Source organism: Trachurus japonicus, chromosome 1, assembly GCF_045865225.1.
Source record: "Trachurus japonicus isolate A0001 chromosome 1, Traja_1.0".
In the NCBI taxonomy this organism is placed as follows: domain Eukaryota; kingdom Metazoa; phylum Chordata; class Actinopteri; order Carangiformes; family Carangidae; genus Trachurus; species Trachurus japonicus.
The window spans coordinates 33,631,013-33,652,064 of record NC_140907.1 but is presented as its reverse complement, the minus strand read 5'-3'; the positions used below and the strand labels follow the sequence as shown (position 1 = coordinate 33,652,064).

At 41.5% G+C, this 21,052-nt stretch overlaps 1 protein-coding gene across 1 annotated transcript in view; it reads right to left on the bottom strand.

The window, feature by feature from the left end:
* The window catches only part of LOC146992349 (venom factor-like), a 28,130-nt gene extending 8,953 nt beyond the window's left edge, over positions 1 to 19,177 (bottom strand). Inside the window, exons 1-26 of the mRNA XM_085785713.1 lie at positions 19,071 to 19,177; positions 18,964 to 18,981; positions 18,800 to 18,835; positions 17,644 to 17,682; positions 15,377 to 15,566; positions 14,236 to 14,401; positions 12,840 to 12,910; positions 12,578 to 12,669; positions 11,953 to 12,035; positions 11,583 to 11,670; positions 11,383 to 11,485; positions 10,392 to 10,506; positions 9,776 to 9,891; positions 7,633 to 7,776; positions 7,072 to 7,287; positions 6,793 to 6,993; positions 6,550 to 6,705; positions 6,228 to 6,357; positions 5,968 to 6,036; positions 4,951 to 5,247; positions 4,133 to 4,373; positions 3,593 to 3,681; positions 2,828 to 2,967; positions 1,191 to 1,400; positions 945 to 1,005; positions 18 to 101 (exon numbers count right to left, since the gene is read on the bottom strand). Coding sequence (XP_085641839.1) covers positions 18 to 101; positions 945 to 1,005; positions 1,191 to 1,400; positions 2,828 to 2,967; positions 3,593 to 3,681; positions 4,133 to 4,373; positions 4,951 to 5,247; positions 5,968 to 6,036; positions 6,228 to 6,357; positions 6,550 to 6,705; positions 6,793 to 6,993; positions 7,072 to 7,287; positions 7,633 to 7,776; positions 9,776 to 9,891; positions 10,392 to 10,506; positions 11,383 to 11,485; positions 11,583 to 11,670; positions 11,953 to 12,035; positions 12,578 to 12,669; positions 12,840 to 12,910; positions 14,236 to 14,401; positions 15,377 to 15,566; positions 17,644 to 17,682; positions 18,800 to 18,835; positions 18,964 to 18,981; positions 19,071 to 19,162 — 3,247 coding nt within the window. The 5' untranslated portion in view covers positions 19,163 to 19,177. The remainder of the gene's footprint in view (positions 1 to 17; positions 102 to 944; positions 1,006 to 1,190; positions 1,401 to 2,827; positions 2,968 to 3,592; positions 3,682 to 4,132; positions 4,374 to 4,950; positions 5,248 to 5,967; positions 6,037 to 6,227; positions 6,358 to 6,549; positions 6,706 to 6,792; positions 6,994 to 7,071; positions 7,288 to 7,632; positions 7,777 to 9,775; positions 9,892 to 10,391; positions 10,507 to 11,382; positions 11,486 to 11,582; positions 11,671 to 11,952; positions 12,036 to 12,577; positions 12,670 to 12,839; positions 12,911 to 14,235; positions 14,402 to 15,376; positions 15,567 to 17,643; positions 17,683 to 18,799; positions 18,836 to 18,963; positions 18,982 to 19,070) is intronic.
* Between the last annotated feature and the right edge of the window lie 1,875 nt (positions 19,178 to 21,052).

Here is a 21,052-nt window from a genome sequence, read left to right as displayed (position 1 = left end):
GCAACAGAGTCACTGACCTCTGACACTCATGAATGCCTCTGGAGAAGAGTTTGGCACAATTGACTCCAGTTTGGCAGGCCTGATACGAACTGTGTGTGAACCTGTAGTGAAGGTGAACAAAGCCATTATATAAGACTTGACGACAACCTCTGCCAGACCTGAGGAGGATCCAAGCCAATCCAATTTCCTCTAAAGATGTAGCCAAAAACCAAAAAGTATCCAATGAGGAGCAGCTGTGGAGGGGAATGCTTTGAGGTCAGAAAGGAATGACCAGACTAATTTGATTCCTTTTGTGGCAAGGTGAAGAGGGCCCGGGCGGGGATTGAACCCACACCTCCCGGGCAAGAGTCATGCGTGCTTGCCAGTCACCCAAAGGGACATCCCCTTGGCCAAGTAAGTGGTCTGTATTTATATAGCGCTTTACTACTGAACGATACCCAAAGCGCTTTACAGTACATTGCATTCACCCATTCACACCGAACCGGGATTCGAACCGCCAACCCTCTGATCATTGGACGACCCGCTCTACCACCTGAGCCACTGCCAGGGCACATGATCAATTGGAGGCATAGTGACAGGACCACCACTGTCACACTTTCATTCAGCCAAAGGGCCAATGGTGCAACTTCATCACTCAGTCAGTCAGTGACAACCACATTTCTTTTATTGTTTTATGAAGTTGACACTGTTGTCGTGGTCCAGCCAAAACACCAGGCAAACTGCTGGTTTGAGTAAAAGAAGTTCCTTACTATGCTTATACTACAGGTGTTTCTGCCTTTTAGAAAATGTCGATCTTTAGTATCTTTTGCTTGAGGTTTGATTTTACATCACAATCACAATTTTTGGAGAGGCACTAAACCATTTCCTGCTGAGTAGAGAGGGTGGGACAAGCAGTTGACAGGAGATAATAATTGGAAATCATGCAACGCTCCAATCATCCTTACCTCCATGAGCAGATGGATCCAACACCTCAGTGACAACTTCAGTCTTTTGCACTCCTTCCATCTGTTTTTTATCAAAAACAACACATACATTATATTCATCTGGTTTGATCTCAAATTGCACTTCAATGTTGTCTATAAAAAATAGCTTTGGGACCATAGTAGTACTGCAAGATTCAAGGAATATTAGCTTGCCAGCAGCCATTTCTGTTTGTAGATGATATTTTTCTATCATCATCTGTCACTCACCACCACTCGTAGGGTTTTCCGGATGCGGTCTCCTCCCCTCTCGTCGGCCGCCAGTACAGTCACCTCTAGGACAGGCCTTCCCACCACCAGTGGGACGATGGTGTAAGGCACCGCTACAGAAGAGCCGGCCTGAACCTGCACCTGCTGTATGTGTTTGGTCTTAAAGGCCACGCTGCACATGCCTTCTGTCTTCGTCAGTATCACCCTCACCTGAGCAGAACCAACCACAATACAATCAACGATGTTGCTAGATTTTTTCATTGTTATTATTTAACAGCATCAATTGAGCTATTTGTAAGTTTTGCTGTTGCTGCATAGCCAGTGTTCGTGCTTCACTTACCGCTCTTTGCAAGAGCTTTGGGGATCACAGCGCTTACAAGACAAGCGGTTATAATACACCCTGTGAGCAGCGGTACTTCCTCAGGGCAGACTGGACGTTATAGTGACTCGGTATCGGAAAGCGACAAGAGCCAAAGGCTACCTGGTAAGCATGCTAACTTCGGCAGAACAATTTAAGTGAGAAAAATTGGGGAGGGTTGTTTTTTGATGTTCGAGGCTAAACTTTTTCAAGACTAGTATAAACAGCTGTTGCTGGTGTTAGCCATGTAGCAATAGCAAAATGTACAAATAACTTAACCTTGCTAGATTCAATTCAATGAAATTGTATTTGCAGAGCGCCAAATCATAATCCACATTATCTAAAGGCACTTAACAGGGTAAGATCTCTACTAGTTGCATTGTTTAATTGTGGCTAGCTGACCGACAAACATTACAGGAATTGGCATGAAACTTTGTACAGGCGATCGCAAACACACGTTTGTGGAAACTGTTGCTTTACTTGTGATTTCCAGACTTGTCTTCATTTATTTGCTTTTACTGAAGTGCTATGACATTTGGTACTGGTAGGTATCCACAGTGTTCAAAACGATAAATGCTAATGACTTCATTTGGGCAGACATTTGTAGTAGATTTCAGTTTTATTTATTTCAATTACGCCAATAACCAACATAATTATCTTAAAGCAGAAGTAAGCGGAATGTTTATGTTAATATAAGTCTTAAATAGTTATATCTTCCGACAGCAATCACTTATATAGAGTGTTTGGTCTGAAACACGGGTCTGTCAGTCACTCTGCTCTGCTGTAAGCCGAGGAGAAAACTTTCCTTGTATCCTACAACCTTTATCCAATGAGGAGAGAGAACGGCATAAAGGGGCGGTCCTCTCTGTGCGTGCAGCCAAGGGATGCGCTTGAATGTGGTGACGTAGGGACGAGGGCGGGGACTGCTAACTCCATCCGATGACAGGAAGTTAGCCAAAACAGCCGGATCGCTTACTTCTGCTTTAAGGCATTTCACAAGGTAAGATAAAGATTTCATGATATTATACAAAGGAGGTTCTGAGAGAAATGTCTCTCTTCTCCTGAGGATGCATCGTAATGACTATGGTCAAAATTTCAACTTGTCCACATCTTTGGTTTAAGGCATTCACATTGGCCTCAGCTGCACTTTGTGTTAATGCAAACACAACAAACTAAGCCACTGATCAAAGTAAACACATCAAATGCAATCTGTATACGTAGATGTATTTACTGAATATCTCTAAGTGAAGTAACTTTTTATGAAGGTTTATTCTCTTACGTTTAAGTTGATGGTGTCGTAGTTGTGGATCACAGCTTTAATCTCGATCTGTTCGTTCCTTGCTACTGAATATGGCAGCTTCAGGTCCACGAAAAAACGCTTCCACACTCTCACGTTGTAAGGCTCAGCCACGCAGAAACCTACAGAAGCCGAGGAAGAAAAGATAAGTTTATTTGTACAGCCCATTTTTACAAAGAGTTTGTCTCAAATGGGGGTGGTTGCACGTTTGGGATTGTGCATGTGTGTTTGTAACACTTCGGTTGTTTAGAGTTAAACCCGCAGATTTTGCACATTTTTGCAAAGTGAAAACAATTTAGTTGCAGAATGGAAAGTCAACAGATTTATCATGATTTCATTGGTTCTACTTTTTCAACTACAGTTTCAACTTTTAATCAAAGATCAAGTCAGTCAAATCCAGCTTGTTTTTAATCACTTATTTTTGCCACCAGAACTGACTTTAACTCATTATAATATAATATAATATAATATAATATAATATAATATAATATAATATTATTTATAATTATATATATAAGATTACATTTTTCAAGGAAATACCCAAAACAAAAACAAATGTTTTTGTGGCACAAAAAAGTTCAAAGCTTCTTGACTTTAGAAGTTGTTAAGACAGCTATCGGTTAAATTTGTGTAAATGAGGTGAGCTTGTTTGGTTTATTGTTACGTGAATATCACTTGATTCAGACATTATTACAAATATATGTAGGATACTGTTAGCTTAGCATTAGTCCAGGTCTGTCTTCCTACCTGTTTTAGGCGATCCGCTGATGGCCAGAACTCCCCACTGTGTGATGCTGTCCGGAAAGGTCTTAGGTGGAATGGTCAAAGAGGCCAACCTGTTGATGAGATTAATGACTGTGTTACATCCCGTCCATGTTTTGTCTCACATGACGAGATGGTCTGGTGTTTCCATCTGATGGACTATAGTGATTGTATATGCCTCCAAATAGAAACCAGGACTAATAAGGACCCATGAAGCTGGGCCAATAATTTACAGCTCTTTATGGATCTACAAGTTGATAGACAACATGATTGAGGAACCATTTTTCCTGTAGAGATGAATCTCGAACTCAACCAAATTGAGTCACCTGCTGTCAAAGTCATAGTATTTTATTTTAGGATGATTCATTCTAATCTTTCATTCAATTCTCCATTGATTTATTAATTTAATTTGACCCTTTTCCATGCCAATTTGCACTCCATCTGCCCTCGGACCAATAAAAAAAATGAAAATATACTACTATAAATAAAAAAAGCTTGAGGCAAAACTTATAATCTTCTACTCACCCGTCTCCATCCACCTTGATGGGCAGCTTGAAATCGTTCCACAACCATGAGTCGAAGAACTTGGAACGAACGTACACGTCATCTTCGTCCTGGAAGAGAAGGTCGTCCTCCTCCTCTTCCTCGCCCTCCTCTTCCACCGGCATGCGTGCTGGTGATTGCGCCGCTGTTACCATCATAGTTTCAAATCTAGGTTGCAGATCTACCATAACGGACTTTATAGGTGTGTCTAGGCTGTGACCTCCTGTTGGGTGAAGACATATTATATGTGATTAGCAATAGTACCAAGGTGTATATCATTACTTTTGTTATTGAGATAAAAAAGTAAGATTACATATGTTGCAACTTGTGTCAACTGTTTAAATATTTGTGCCTATATTTACATTTTATGTGCTGTTAATAACGTTGTTGCTGTGTCCAGTTTGGCTTTTTGTGACATCCGTAGTTGTCTCTAGTGGACGATTGTTCATCTTTCCTGAGTTGTTACATTTTTAAAATGGTTTAATGACTTATCGAGGAAAAAGAACAAAAAACAAAGTCTTGATATTATGAACGTAAAAATGTATAATTTATATGTATGTGTGTATAATTAACAACTGCTATAATTGTGTGCATTTTCTGCACAAGTAAAACTTGTAACATCATAATATTCATGATGCACACCACCATGCCCATTGCCAGTAGTTTGTGGTATGTAAAAAATGAGCAAATGTGCATGGCAGACATGGTAAACATGACACTCCTACACTGAATTTGAAAGTATCCTGTCAGAACATTTGAAGTTATCTTTTGAGCTGGTGAGGTGGAATTATGGTACTTACGCATATAGACTCGTCGTTCACCAAATTCCCTTAGAGAGTGACGTCCGAAGGCAACAATGGGGATCTTGGCGGCAGTTGAGGTGGTGGGGGCAGCTGTGGTTGTGGGTGGTGGGGTGGTGGGTATTGCAGTGTCATATACCTGGCTCCTGAAGGTGGCACAGCAGTAGCGGAAAGCCAGGATGCACTCCCGGCCCTCGGTGATGTAGAGGGAGCGGCGTGTGCAGGAGTACGGCATGCGGATCTCCCTGAGGCCGTCCTTACAGCAGCGCTGCTCCAGCTTCTCCTGGTAGTGACTCTCTGGAGACAGGGGGAAGTAATCACTGTTAGCGATGCATCAACCAACACTTTCTTCTTAGGAATTAATGAAATTAGTGTTTGATGCAAAATGGGTCACTGGGAGTGGTAGACTCACACAGCATCATCGGTTATCTGTTATCACTATTTTATTATGTTCTATCAAAGGGATAGTTCAACATTTTGGCAAATTGGCCCATTGCCATAATCCCTATAGTCATAGCAGTAGGTTTGTTACCTTTAATTGTCGGTGCAAGCTATTTTTAGAATGGCGGAGCAGAGCCGCAAGCTGCTCAGAGCTACGCTACGGAGGCTAATGGGATTTCTTGGTTTCCCTCATCAAACTCTTCATAAACAAAATCCAACAACTCTGTCTCATAACTCATAACTTTCCGTTGTTATCTCGTAGTGGTGAATGTGCAGGTCACAACTTGTCCGCCAGAGCGTTTTGGAGTTGTTGGATTGCGTACAGTATTTGATGAGTTTGATGAGGGAAACCAAGAAATCCCATGAGCCTCCGTAGCGTAGCTCTGAGCAGCTCACGGCTCTGCTCCACCATTCTAAAAATAGGTTGCACCGACAAATAAAGGTAACGAACCTACTGCTAACTAACTATCCCTTTTAAGTTCTCTATAACGGGGTGGGCTTCTTCTAGTGACTGGTGCGAACAAGTGTTTGCCACAAACCGACACGGACCAAAGTCTCAGCCCCACACACACTCACCCAGCTGGGCTTTACGCTGCAACAGGTCAGCAGAACGCCTCCTTCTGGCACTGCCTTGACACTGCAGGGCTGAGGAGAAGACAGGAGTGACCATGAGCTATTGACTGAAAAATATTGGCATTCAGCCTTGCATACAATCCACTGCTCAAAATATACTGCTTTCATTTGGCTTCAGTGCTGCACTCTTCATTATTCACTGTTTGTCCAGGGACATAAACCACCTATAACAACTTCTATGCAAACACACAGTTACACTGTACATTGTCTGGGATCAGTTTTGACCCCGGCATTGGAGGTGTAGAGCAGTCCTGCATCTTTGAACACCCCCTTGGCGTCTCTCCCTCCCCCGTGGGTGCAGCCAATGTCTCCCTGCTCAACTGTGTTCCATATCTGAGAAAACATGGGGATAAAAGGGACATGTGGGTTTTTTTTTAATGAAAACTTGGGTGATTGGTGCAGAACTACAGAACAACACAAAGATCTGTGTTTTTCTTTGCAGAATTCATCAACAACAACGAAAGTGAAACGATGAAAGTATGAAGCAGGTTCGCGTTGGATTGGATACCCTCAAAACTCACACACCTTATTTTGTGTGAGTCTGTCCTTTTTTAGGAGGAAGACTGCGTTGTCCACGGCAACGAGGCTGACCCTTGACCCTGGGTCACCTCTAATTCGTAAATTAAAGCTCTCCCCGGGTTCGTAGTCTTTGACTGTGTCGCTCGCTGGCCCGACTTTAAGCTACAACACACAGAACACAAGGAACAGGAAACTAAACAAACAGATCGGTGTTGATTACATTGGGGAAAAGTGATGCTGAACACTCACCCCTCCTACACAGGAATCTACCACATCCATCCAGATGGAGTCCGACACCACCTCCTCCAATCCGGCCCAGGGGATGGTGTAAAACGCCACGACCCGGAACGATGGCATCAGGTCTGCAGTGACTGTCACAGGAATGCTGGTGACCGTTTGATCGACCACGCCCAGTCGCTTCGCTTCGACGATCTCGCCCTTACTGATAACCTGAGAGGGAAAGGACAAAGTCACGATCAGTATACTTTCTTACAGGTTTATTCCCGTGTGTGTTGACTCTCGTCTCACCAGGTAGGTGATGTGTTTGATGAAGTCTCTGTGCCTCTTGTCTGCAGTGTTGATGGTGAGCTGCAGGGACACCGACTCTCCTAGAGACACTTTGTTGGTCCCTGCAGAGATGTACAGGTAGTTTCTACGATCCGCGTTATAGGCAACATACGGCTGAATGGTGACGTGTTGTCTGGCCTGCTGCTCTGGTCTCAGACCATCCTGGTTGGTCTCCACCTGGAAAACAGACACAACAGTCATCTACAAACACCTCACAGTCACGTGAAGGTAAAAAAAAACAAAAACAATACCAACACACAAGAATCTTTAATGCCCCAGATCTCATCATTTATCTGAGAGCACTGTTCAAACTCATAAAGAGACACAATAGACTTTGTGTTTTTCATTAAATGTAAATGCAAAACATTTTTTGTCCAATTTTATTTCTTCTGCCTTGTCCATGGCAGAAAAAAAAATCCTGCAAAGGTATGAAGCATGAAAAACTGTTTGCAAATACAAGGACAATAAAAAACGTCAATATTATAAGGTAAAAGTGAAGGAGCAGAGTGTGTTTGTACTAACAGTGATGGTTTGTGGTCGTTGATCGTTGGGCATGTTGAAGACAGTGCGGGTGGAGCCAGAGGAGACGACCAGTGGTGAGTCCTGCAAATTCACCTTAACCTTGACGTTGTGGGCCGGGGAACCGTCATGGAGGCTCACCTGGATCTGGAGAGAGAGAGAGTGAGAGAGAGAGAGAGAGAGCGAAGGACCCACAAGAGCTTAAGAAGAAGAAGAAAGCACCCCTATATGACAGTCTTACTTACATTGATACATCCATCCACCCATCCATCCACTAAATCATCCACCCATTCATCCCCCCATCCATTCATCCATCCATCCATCTACTAAACCATCCATCCATTCATCCATTCATCCATCCATCTATCCACTAAACCACCCACACATCCATCCATCTACTAAACCATCCATTCATCCATCTACTAAACCATCCATCCATCCATCCATCCATCCATCCACCCACCCATCCATCCATCCATCCATCCATCTACTAAATCATCCATCCATTCATCCATCCACCCATCCATCCATCCATCTACTAAACCACCCACACATCCATCCATCTACTAAACCATCCATTCATCCATCCATCCATCTACTAAACCATCCATCCACCCATCCATCCATCCATCTACTAAACCATCCATCCATCCATCCATCTACTAAACCATCCATCCATCCATCCATCCATCCATCCATCCACTAAACCACCCACACATCCATCCATCTACTAAACCATCCATTCATCCATCTACTAAACCATCCATCCATCCATCCATCCATCCATCCATCCATCCATCCATCCATCCATCCATCCATCCATCCATCCATCATCTACTAAACCCCCCACCCACCCACCTATCCATCCATCCATCCATCCATCCATCCATCCATCCATCCATCCATCCATCCATCAAACCACCCACACATCCATCCATCTACTAAACCATCCATTCATCCATCTACTAAACCATCCATCCATCCATCCATCCATCCATCCATCCATCCATCCACTAAACCACCCACACATCCATCCATCTACTAAACCATCCATTCATCCATCCATCCATCCATCCATCCATCCATCCATCCATCCATCCATCCATCCATCCATCCATCATCTACTAAACCCCCCACCCACCCACCTATCCCATCCATCCATCCATCCATCCATCCATCCATCCATCCATCCTTCCATCTACTAAACCATTCATCCATCCATCCATCTGCTAAACCATCCGTCCACCCATCCATCCATCCATCTACTAAACCATCCATCCATCCATCCATCTACTAAACCATCCATCCATCCATCCATCCACTAAACCACCCACACATCCATCCATCTACTAAACCATCCATTCATCCATCTACTAAACCATCCATCCATCCATCCATCCATCCATCCATGCATCCATCCATCATCTACTAAACCCCCCACCCACCCACCTATCCATCCATCCATCCATCCATCCATCCATCCATCCATCCATCAAACCACCCACACATCCATCCATCTACTAAACCATCCATTCATCCATCTACTAAACCATCCATCCATACATCCATCCATCCACTAAACCACCCACACATCCATCCATCTACTAAACCATCCATTCATCCATCCATCCATCCATCCATCCATCCATCCATCCATCCATCCATCCATCCATCCATCCATCCATCCATCCATCCATCCATCCATCCATCCATCCATCCATCATCTACTAAACCCCCCACCCACCCACCTATCCCATCCATCCATCCATCCATCCATCCATCCATCCAGAGGGCATTGCAGAGGGCTGGAGTCAATCTCATCTGACATCATAGACACACACACACACACACACACACACACACACACACACACACACACACACACACACACACACACACACACACACACACACACACACACACACACACACACACACACACACACAGTCACCAATCAATCAATAGTGCATGTGTTGAGGGAGCTGCAATCATGACTGTGTGATTTTTTTTTGGTGGGAATTTGTGTTTGTGAGTTTGTGTTTTGTTTGTTTGTTTTAATAATAATTTGAAAACCTTTTGGGGGGGGATTTAGTTGCATTTCATGATCAAATAAAGAATGCAAACAAACACAGCCCTCTGTTCTCACCGCTAGGTCGAAGGGCAGGCCGGGTTTGAAGTATTTTGCTGTGTCTCTGAAGGTTATGACATAGGGAGACTCCACGATTTTAATCCCACTCTTTTCAGCTTCAACCAGGTCACTGCCTGTAGAGGAAAAACACAGAGGTCATAGAAAAGTAAATAACCAATGACCTGAATCATTTCGAGACAAAAAAAAGGGATTTTCTGTGTTGCAGGGGAGAGATTACACATCTGTAACATTCTGTTGGGAAAAAATAAAGATTTTAACGACGTCCCCAATGATTCCCCGAGTTGTGACACAGAGGAAAGTCAGAGCTTCATATTTGAGCTGCTGCAGATGATCATCCATTGATCTGTCCGAGTTGTGTTGTGTCCTAACTCAGGCCTGATTACAACACATTGGGAAGTTTGATCTTTTCAGGCCGTGCAAACAAACCAGACTGAACAAACATCACAGGAGGTGGTTTCATAATAGATAAACTAACTCATGGAGAACAGTATCATGTTTCTATACTACATGTGTCCCAATAAGTGATTGATTTTATTGATGGGAAATCACCTGCCTTTATGTGCAGTCTGCGCTTATCTGCGTTGTTTTTCCATGTACTGTATATTTAACCTACCTGTCTTGGTGAGGACAGAGGCCTTCACATACACAGAGTTGCCCACCAAAGACCTAATGTCGGGGTAAGCTCTCCTGATCTCCGCCGTGCTCAGAGTGACGACTCCTCCGTCCAGCTACAGGGAGACAAGAGGCCGTACAGTCATTTTACAAAACATGGGATGAAGATACAAATCGCCAATTACATCTGAGTTAAAGCGGCTGAATGTGGGTCTGTCAGTGGGAGCAGGTGGTGGTGACTGCTGCTTGACGAGACCTTCAACCATTGTGGTATTTATGAGACTATAGAAGGTATAATGTGTCCTCTAAGTCTTCAGAGGAGGCCAGGGCCGTTGCTAGGAATTCTGGGGCCCCTGAAAGAATACTAAAGTGGGCCCCTGACTTCTCCACTTTTTTTCGTAGACTACTATGTATTATCATTTTTTATTTAGCCTACTTTGTTTTGATGCTAATGCAGCATTACTATGAGTATTAGTCAGGGCAGAATAATTCAGTCATACAAAGATTAGACTACTGGGGTTTTTTGTGGGCCCTACTGGGCGCTGGGCCCCTAGAATTATCATCACCTTTCTCTCCTATACAACGGCCCTGGAGGAGGCAGACAGGAAGCTGCAGCGAGTCACTATCGGAAATGTGACGAGATGGGCCAGGGCTAGCTGGTTAGCATGCTAACCCCAACACCTTCAGGTTAGAGGTAGAAGAAATTCACATATCACAATGGAATTCAATATATCTGCCATTTTTTCAATAGCTAGGTTTTCTTATGAATCAGAAAAACAGGTTTTATAAGAAAACCTAATTATTAGCTAAACAAGCTCACCATCAACACTGGTTGAGACACATTTTACCTTCATCAAAACCAATTGCAGGTCCTGTCATTTGGATGTTGCATTCGATTAATTGAGCAGCTGTGACACACCAGAGAACGCTAACGAAACCTGATGCAGTTTTTAGTTGCAGATGTTGAACTATGGGACGGAGTTGTGACTCACATTTGTGACCTGCTTCATTGTCGGCAGCCTCGTCATCTGTTTGTTCATCTTTATTCCAAACACCACGTAGGCCGTCCCCTCGACCGGCTTTCCATACAGGTACCTGAGACACAGTCACTTCATTTAACACTAAGATAAAAAAAACTGAGCACAGGAGATTTAAAAGGCTTCGATGGGTCGATAGGAAGTGAGTGATCGACCTGGCTGAGATCTCTACGGCCAGCTCAGTGTCCTGCAGGTCGAGGTAGGACTTCCTGGGAGTCAATGTGACGTTGAAGGCAGGAAGCACTGAAACACAACACACCACAATGTTAAGTGTTCAGAAATAACACAATGTACTGGTGTGCCGTTGTGAAATACGTGTTAATATTTGTGTCCTTGTAGCTTTGGGCAAAACAAAAGTATTTCTTGTTTCAGAGGGAGGGTAATGTATAACTGTCAATTGGCTCAAGACAGAACAAGTGTTATTGTTGTGTTCCTTGATGGTTGTACCTACAGTAAGGTCAAGTGTGACAACAAGCTGCTACTGATGTGTAAAGCAAATAATAATAATAAAAAAAGGTCACATACCATGTTTCTTGACCTCAAACTGGGAGCTGAATGTGTTCTGTGACCAGTGGTCAAACTTCACGGTCAACGTCCACTTTCCTTCACTGCACAAACAAACGATACAGAGACTTTTGGATCTTGCAACGTTGGATTTGGTGACTTAAGTAAAGGTTAAAATGCTCTATGTAATCAGAGTCACCACAGTTTAGGGTGAAAGTCTTGGTTTTAATCTGTGTCTTCTCATATATCATGTATCTAAAATAGAGTCACCTGTACTGGCCCGGTTTGGCTGCAGGTTTGAGAAAATGAAAGCCAGTCTCAGTCTCTCATATAACCCCAACCCTAGATCACCCGTTTGAGTAGTTTCTAAGCTGCTTAATTCAAGCTAGAGTTCTCAACAGGCCTGAAAATTAAAACCCAACCCAACCAGCCCCGGTCAGGTTAGTCGTGCTGACCCGGCTCGTTCAATCTCTAGGTTGTTTTTGGGTAATTCTGGATGTAAATAAACAACCTACTACATCCTTTTCCACGTGTCATGATAAGCCCCAATATCTCATGTACCGCTGTTGGACTGTTAGATAAAACAAGTTAATAGGTGACTGAATGCACTGACAACCGATCAATTAATCAATCAGGATGTTCTTACTTGACATATTCAGAGAGAAGATATGTGTCTGGGAAAAGTCCATCGACTGCTCTGACGCTGGACACCTGTTTAATCACCACGCCCTCTGGGTTCTGAAACAAACACCAAAGTTCATAGTGAGATTATTTTCACATTTGCATCCAATGATCATTTTCAGCTTCGTCCTTATGAGTCGTGTTTGTTTCATCAAAGACCCACAGAGAATTCTTTTACAATGACATAATAGGGATGCAATTATTTGACCAGTCATTTATTGGGTTACCTGGATATCTATGGTGATGGTGCCTTCGAAGGCCTTAAAGGAGGGAGAAGACACAAAGGCTCTGTAGTGAACTGGAGACGAAGAGACAAGAAAAGGTTTTAATCGACCAGTAAAACACTGTTATGTGGGTTTCATTATTAGTATCAGAACATATGGCAGCAACATTACTGTGTCACCACGGGACTGGAGAAAAAAGGAGAAGGGGTTGTATTTAAAGATTCTGATGAATTTGAATAAATAAAATGCTTTACAGAACTTTTTAAGTTATGACGTGTTATTTGAGTCACACTCAAGATAGTAAAAAATGAGACATTTCAACAATGAAGTTGTAATTTGGAGAAAAATCATAATAATCCAAGCAAAAAGTCATGATATTACAACAAAGTAGTCATAATTTTTCAAGGAAAATTATTCTAATTTGAAATTTTATGGAGAAAGACATAATCAAACAAGAAAATAGTCAAATTTTAGTGGAGAAAAGTTGTAATTTTAGGCAAAGTTTAGGTGTTTTTTTTTTAATGATGTTTTTTTTTCTCTAAAATCTTAACAATTTCAATTCTTGTAATGAACTTGTATTTATAATTTCCTAATTCTTGTAAAATTACCAAAATGTTTTCCCCATCTCATAAAACTACATGTTAAAGGGATAGTTCAACATTTTGGCAAATTGGCCCATTGCCATAATCGCTATAGTCATAGCAGTAGGTTCATTACCTTTAATTGTAGGTGTAAGCTATTTTCAGTACGGCGGAGCGCAGCAGCTGGCTGCTCAGAGCTACGCTATGGAGGCTAAGGGAATTTCTTGGTTTCCCTCATTAAACTCATCAAATTCAACATCCCAAAACTCCACAGCGCTTTTGTAGACAAGTTGTGACCTGCACAACCACCACGCTATGAGATAATGATGGAACGATACGAAACGGAGCCGTTTTCGAGGTAAATACAGGGTAAATACAGAGACTGCTTGCTGTAAAACTGTCCCTGAACGCAACGCGCATCAGCGGTTTTGTATGAATTTACCTCGAAAACGGCTTGTTTCGTATCGTTCCGTCATTATCTCATAGCGTGGTGGTTGTGCAGCTCACAACTTGTCTACAAAAGCGCTGTGGAGTTTTGGGATTTTGTATTTGATGAGTTTAATGAGGGAAACCAAGAAATTCCCTTAGCCTCCATAGCGTAGCTCTGAGCAGCCTGCTGCTGCGCTCCGCTGTACTAAAAATAGCTTACACCTACAATTAAAGGTAACGAACCTACTGCTATGACTATAGCAATTATGGCAATGGGCCAATTTGCCAAAATGTTGAACTATCCCTTTAAAAATTACATGTTATGTCTTCAACTTTGTGTTCCCAGCGAACATCATGTTTTGTTTTGTTTTTGTGAGTGTCCTCCTCACCTGTGTCTCCGGGGTTATAGACGGGTTTGTCAGTCTGGATGAAGATGTACCCAGAGTGGAAGGACACCATCACCACCCGGTCCTCGGCGTGGTAGCCCCCAAACGTCACCCGCAGATTCACAAACTTGTCCCTCTTCTCGTCACGGTTCAAACTCTCTGAGGGAAGCTGTGATGAGGCGGCACAGAGACGTAATGAGGATTCGAGGTTTAATGTGAAAACAACCAGGACAATGTAATAATTATGATAATAATAATACACATATGATTCTAGATCTATTATATTTAACGTGCATAAAAAAGACACAAAAACAAAATACAAAGCACAAAATATAAACAGATTAAAGCTTATGTCTCTAATATAATGTTTAATTCAGCTGGCAAAAAAAGACACAAAAATAAACCAAGTAAAAACTCAATTAGACTCATGGCATTAATATAACATCACTTTTTCTTACTTTTTTTCTTTTAACCTACCTCATTTTTTTATGTTGTATAGTTTTTTTTAATTATGTGTCTAAACACTAATCATACTTTAAATACAGTGGCAATTAAAGGCATCCCATCTCATCTTATCTTATTTGATCTTATCTTATCTTATCTTATCTTATCTTATCTTATCTTATCTTATCTTATCTTATCTTATATTATCTTATCTTATCTTATCTAATGTACCTTCTATGACAGCTTTATGAAAGTCTGAGGTTTTATCATTAACCTTAGAATAACAGGAAAATATAACAGACATCTTCAGAGGTCTGGACCATGAGAACAATCTGTGATACTGGATTTAATATCAGATTGATAAAGCAACATGAGACCATAGTAAAACTTAACCTGAAGGCATAAATCCTGTGAATCTATCAGAAAGACACTGTTGATAAAAAAGAAAGCAAGAAGATATTTTCTAATCAGAATGAATGCAAATAATAAAAAGATTGATTGATCTGGTCTGGATTGGACAGATAGATCCTGTGTTTGTGCTGCAGAGCAAACACACACACACATCTTTGAGCAGTGACAGGGTTAGTGAGCTCCATTGCTGATTCAACTGATGTGTAAAATACGAAACTAAAAAGCCGCCACCCTGCTGCTGCTGCTGCTGCTGCTGCTGCTGCTGCTGCTGCTGCTGCTGCTGACTCACCTGGATGGGCTTCAGAATGTGGAAGCCGTTTTCAGGGCCGAGCCGGGCCGAGTCCCGCAGCATGGAGGTGGTCTTGGTGAAGTCCATGACGTTGATGGTGACGTCGATGGCGCTGGGCAGGTTCTCCGCCTGCAGGTAGATGTTCACCGGGACGTCGGTCCTCAGCAGGTCTGGGGCCAGCAGCGTGAACCTGCACCAGGGAGCAGAAGTACTAGGCTACTTAGTACAAGTACAAGTCACTAGTACAGTGTTTTTCAACCTTGGGGTCGGGACCCCATGTGGGGTCGCCTGGAATACAAATGGGGTCGCCTGAAATGTCTAGTTATTGATTTTAAAAAAAAGATTACGGATAAAAATATTCTTTTGACTAATTATTATTATTTTTAAATGTATGATTAAAAACACCACACACAATCTTAACCCTCCTGTTGTCGTTCTGACCCAATCTGTTCACTTCCTCCATCCTTCCTTCTTTCCTTCCTTTCTCCTTTCTTTCTTTCCAAAATCCCTTTTCCCTTCCTTCCTTCCTTCCTTCCTTCCTTCCTTCCTTCCTTCCTTCCTTCCTTCCTTCCTTCCTTCCTTCCTTCCTTCCTTCCTTCCTTCCTTCCTTCCTTCCTTCCTTCCTCTTTTGATCCAGTTGACCTGGTCTGTTCCCTCCCTCCATCTTTCTTTCCTTTTTCCCTTCCTTCTTTCCTCCCATCGTTCCCTTTGTCCTTCCTTCTTTCCAAAATCCTTTTTCCCTTCCTTCCTTCCGTCCGTCCGTCCGTCCTTCCTTCCTTCCTTCCTTCCTTCCTTCCTTCCTTCCTTCCTTCCTTCCTTCCTTCCTTCCTTCCTTCCTTCCTTCCTTCCTTCCTCTTTTGATCCAGTTGACCTGGTCTGTTCCCTCCCTCCATCTTGCTTTCCTTCCTTTTTCCCTTCCTTCTTTCCTCCCATCGTTCCCTTTGTCCTTCCCTCTTTCCAAAATCCTTTTTCCCTCCCTCCCTCCCTCCCTCCCTTCCTTCCTTCCTTCCTTCCTTCCTTCCTTCCTTCCTTCCTTCCTTCCTTCCTTCCTTCCTTCCTTCCTTCCTTCCTCTTTTGATCCAGCCAGTTGACCTGGTCTGTTCTCTCCCTCCATCTTTCTTTCCTTCCTTTTTCCCTTTCTTCTTTCCTCCCATCGTTCCCTTTGTCCTTCCTTCTTTCCACAATCCTTTTTGCCTCCCTCCCTTCCTTCCCTTCGTCCTTCCTTCTTCCTTCTTTTTTGACCCAATCTGTTCCCTTCCTCCATCTATCATTCCTTCCTTTTTCCCTTCCTTCTTTTCTCCCATCGTTCCTTTTGTCCTTCCTTCTTTCCTTTTGTCCTTCCTGCCATCCTTCCTTCTTTCTTTCCCTTCATCCTTCCTCCCTTCCTTCTTTCCCTTTGTCCTTCCTTCCTTCCTTGACCCAGCAGGACAGCAGGAGCGTTAAACAACTGTATTCTATACTTTCACTTTCTCGACAATAAATCGAGTTCAAATAAAATGCAGCATATAAAAATATATGATTTGACACATGACTGACTCAAAATGGGGTCACGAGCCAAAAAAGGTTGGGAACCACTGCACTAATACATACAGTATACAATACTGCACAAAGGTAACTCAATGCATCCTGATAATCTGACATTGCACAAAAGTTATTAGCAACAATAAACATTGATGCTGCAGTGAAGTGTAAGTCATTTTATAGATACAGAGAATGAAAAATGAGCCTAGTTTTCAATAAATCTCAGATAGATGATCAAGAGAATGAATCACAAAAATGACAGGAAATCTGTTCTGAATAGTGGATTTTTCCCTTTAATTTACAGGCCGTTAACTAACGTGATAATGTCAAGAAATAGCCAAGAAATAACAGTCAACTTAAAAATAATGTCATGTTTTTCATAAAGGCAAAAGACTACACATGCTTTTCATGCTTTCAATTTTTTGGGAAAGGTCAGAATTTTTCTCCACCAAGTCCTTGGAATTTACCAATATTTCTGGGCTATTTCTACTCAATCAATCGTTATTACTTGGCTATATTTCTCAACATTACTATGAAATCGGACGTTATTTCTAGACATTATGACGCAATTGTTATTTCTTGACATTATCACATAACTAACTGCCTGTAAATTAAAGGGTTGCTGAACGGAAACAACAGACGAGCGACGATAAATAAAAGGACAGTCCTGTTAATAATAGATGATAATAATCCTTCTTTATTTGCGTTAATAGTTGTGAGAAGAGGCGTCTGATTGGTGACTGTACCTCGGCGTGTTGCTGACTTCCTCCAGTGGGTTGTGGTCACTGCAAATAAACAGGTCAAAGGTAAAGGTACTTTTATTTAAACAGGTCAAAGGTCAGAGGTCGAATAAACAGAGACAAGCTGATTCTTTATATGGTGATGCATCGAAATAAAAAAAAAACAACAAAGCAAAACAAGGAGGTTAACCCTCTATGGTACACATTATGATGCCAGTGGGGGAAAAAATGTTTGGAGTGTTTTTATGTCTCAAAATAGACTAAATAAACATAATCTAAAGAAAGTTTTTAAAATTAGATATTTTTGGAAGTTTTGGGGATTTTTGGACTGTAGGCAACATTGTACCATTACGGTTCATCATATACGCTATTAGAAACACCAGTCTCTGTAGACTTTCACCTTCACTGGCCTCATCCTCATCCAAATTCTCATTCTCATCTTCCTCATCATCATCATAATAGCCTGATGTTTACTTTACTGCATCCAAAATTAAATGTATTAAGGATAAAAACAAAATTATGATGAATTATATGTTTTTGAACATTATATTTACACCTAAACACACACTACCATAGTCTCATAATGCAATATTGATTCCATAAATTAAATTGCAATCTAGCCTCAAGGCAACATTGCAATTTTCTATAATGGTACGTTGTTGCTTTGGGGCAACAGGTGCAACAAGTTTCCATTATTTAATAAGTAAATAAATTGCATGGAACTATTAACAATTAAACTTTACTAATCTATTAGTGTGAATATATTTTTTCCAGATGAAAAAGGGCCAGGAAGTTACTGTATGTTTTCAGACCGTTTTAGTGGAGCAAAATGGCAAACCTGTTTCCTTTGAAAAAGTCTACAAAGAAGGGTTTCAGTATGGCTTCTTGAAAGTCATCATGTGATAAATTAAAGCATTGTTATTGGTTCTCTAAGGTCTCCTCTCTTTTTTAAAGTATTACTGCATTAAATGGGATGAATTGTGGAGATGTGACAGGCCAAAAAGTGGTATGTTGCCTGAGGCCAACATGGTACCATAGATGATAAACCTGCTAAAAGGTTAGGAAATTATTGATTATAGGCTATAGTATTTGTGTCGTGTCATGTGTTGTGTGTGTAGCAGGTTCAAGGTACGACCCGTCCCAGCTGTGGGATTATACTCACTCAGGACGACGAATGTAGTCATCAAACGTCGTAAACCTGAAGGGAAGATTCACAAATAATAACTTAGAGAGGCAGAATGTGATGTGATCTCACTCACACACACATATAATATATATATATAGTATATACACACACACACACGTATAGTATATACACACACATACCTGTCACGCCATGGCAGCCTGTAAAGATCACAGCTTCATTAGTAAACAAAACTTCAAAAGACATGAACAGATGAGAAGGAGGAGGAGGAGATGTGACAGGACGTTACCTTATAATCTTTTTTAGCTTTATCTTAAACTTTCCGTTAGATTTACAGAGAAGGAGAAGGAATAAAACGCAGAGCAGCGTCCACTGCCTCATGTTGACCGACCGACCGGGGAGTCAGACTGGACTGTGGACCACCGCAGATGAAGACCACAACTCCCCTCTCTGCACTGCCTCCTCCTCCTGATCAATAACAACGAACTGACACACTGACTCACAGCAGACGTGTTTGATTTCACCGGTTGAACTTTCTCTTTGGTTGTTTTCAAGTCACCGATCCAAACTTTGAAGCTTTCTGAACAGATACGACATATTATTACGTTGTTTTATGTTTTGTTTTGGAAAAAGATGTAACCTTTAAAGGGATAGTTCACTCAAAATTTAAATTTCTGCATGTCCATATGACGGTTGAGAATGGAGCTCACTTTTCTTCGTCCAAAAAGACATACCAAAAAACATCCCAATACCTCCATAGTGCTCGTCTGTAATGACGCTCCGTTCGTCTGTAATGTCCCTCTTGTATTGAAGCCCCAACATGAGAAATTGTTCCGAAAAAAATTAAATAAGTCTAAGCACTGCTCTTCCTGGTCCGTCCAAATCTCGCGTGATTTGCATTGACACCCAGTTCACGGCTCCGCAAATTGTGTGAGATTCCGGCAGAGCAACACTGGGAGCTTCCGCTACAAACAAGCTTAAAATATAGACTTTTTTTTTTTTTCGGAACAGTTTCTCATGTCGGGGCTTCAATACAAGAGGGACATTACAGATGAGCAGTATGGAGGTATTTGGATGTTTTTTGGTGTGTCTTTTTGGACGAAGAAAAGTGAACACCATTCACAACCATTATATGGACAAATACTGCTGCAGAGAAGCAGAGAAGCCACGGAGGACTATGAAACTTCTCCCAACCCTTAGTCGACATGAGGGTAGAGAGTAGATAATGAGTGAAATTTCAATTTTGAGTGAACTATCCCTTTAAGGCAAAGTTACATGTTTTTATTGATGATTTATTTTCATGTTATTGCTTCAGGTGTTTTTGGCTCTTTACTGCTGTGATGTTGGGAACTAAAGCCTTTGAATATTATTATCTTATCTTCTTCTGCTCACTAGGGGGCGCTGCTGCTGCTGCTGCTACGTGCAGAAAACAGAAGCATTATACATTATAGGTCATTTTGAAGGGTTAGAGTTCAGTCACTTTTTCAGTGGATTTCAGTGGGGCGTCTGAGCAGAAAAAACCCTAAATATACGAGATACATCCTGTATGACAGCATGTAAGGGTGACTGTAGGTTAAAAAAAAACAGAGCTTGGAGGTAAAGACATTTCTGTCTTGCAAAAAAAACTTAACTTGCTCCATGGACAGGTATTACTACTTATTTCAAGTCAAAAAATAGCTTTAAACAAGTGAAAACTGTCTAAAAACAAGTTACTTTTTAGGTTTTGTGTCTTATTTCAAGTGTAATGAGATTAGTTTTGACTAAAAATAAGACGAATATTCTTGGTAAGATTTTGAGTTTTTACAGTGAATAAATCTCACATTGATGATCAAGACAATGAATCATAAAAATGAAAATAAATCTATTCTGTCAGTTCACAGAATGATTGATTTTTAATTTTGAGAAATGATTTGTTGCTCCTGCATTTAAAAAAAAACAGAACAGAGTGGAGACAACAGACAAGTGACAATAAATAAAATGTTCAATTAAAAAAATAAATTATTTGCTTTTAAGAGGCGTCTGATTGCTGACTGTACCTCGGCCTGCTGCGGATTTCCGGCATCTCCCTGCAAATAAAGAGGTCAAAGGTCAGCGGTGACACCACAGCTGCAGAGGTCAAATAAACAGAGACACGCTGATCCTTAGTGATGAAACAAAGCAAAACAAGGACGTTACACCTTCCTCTTGTGTTAGGACCGCCACTGACCCGTTTTTAGGTTTTTAATGTATAAAAGTACCACATAAGGATTTTTGACTAAAATTATGATTACA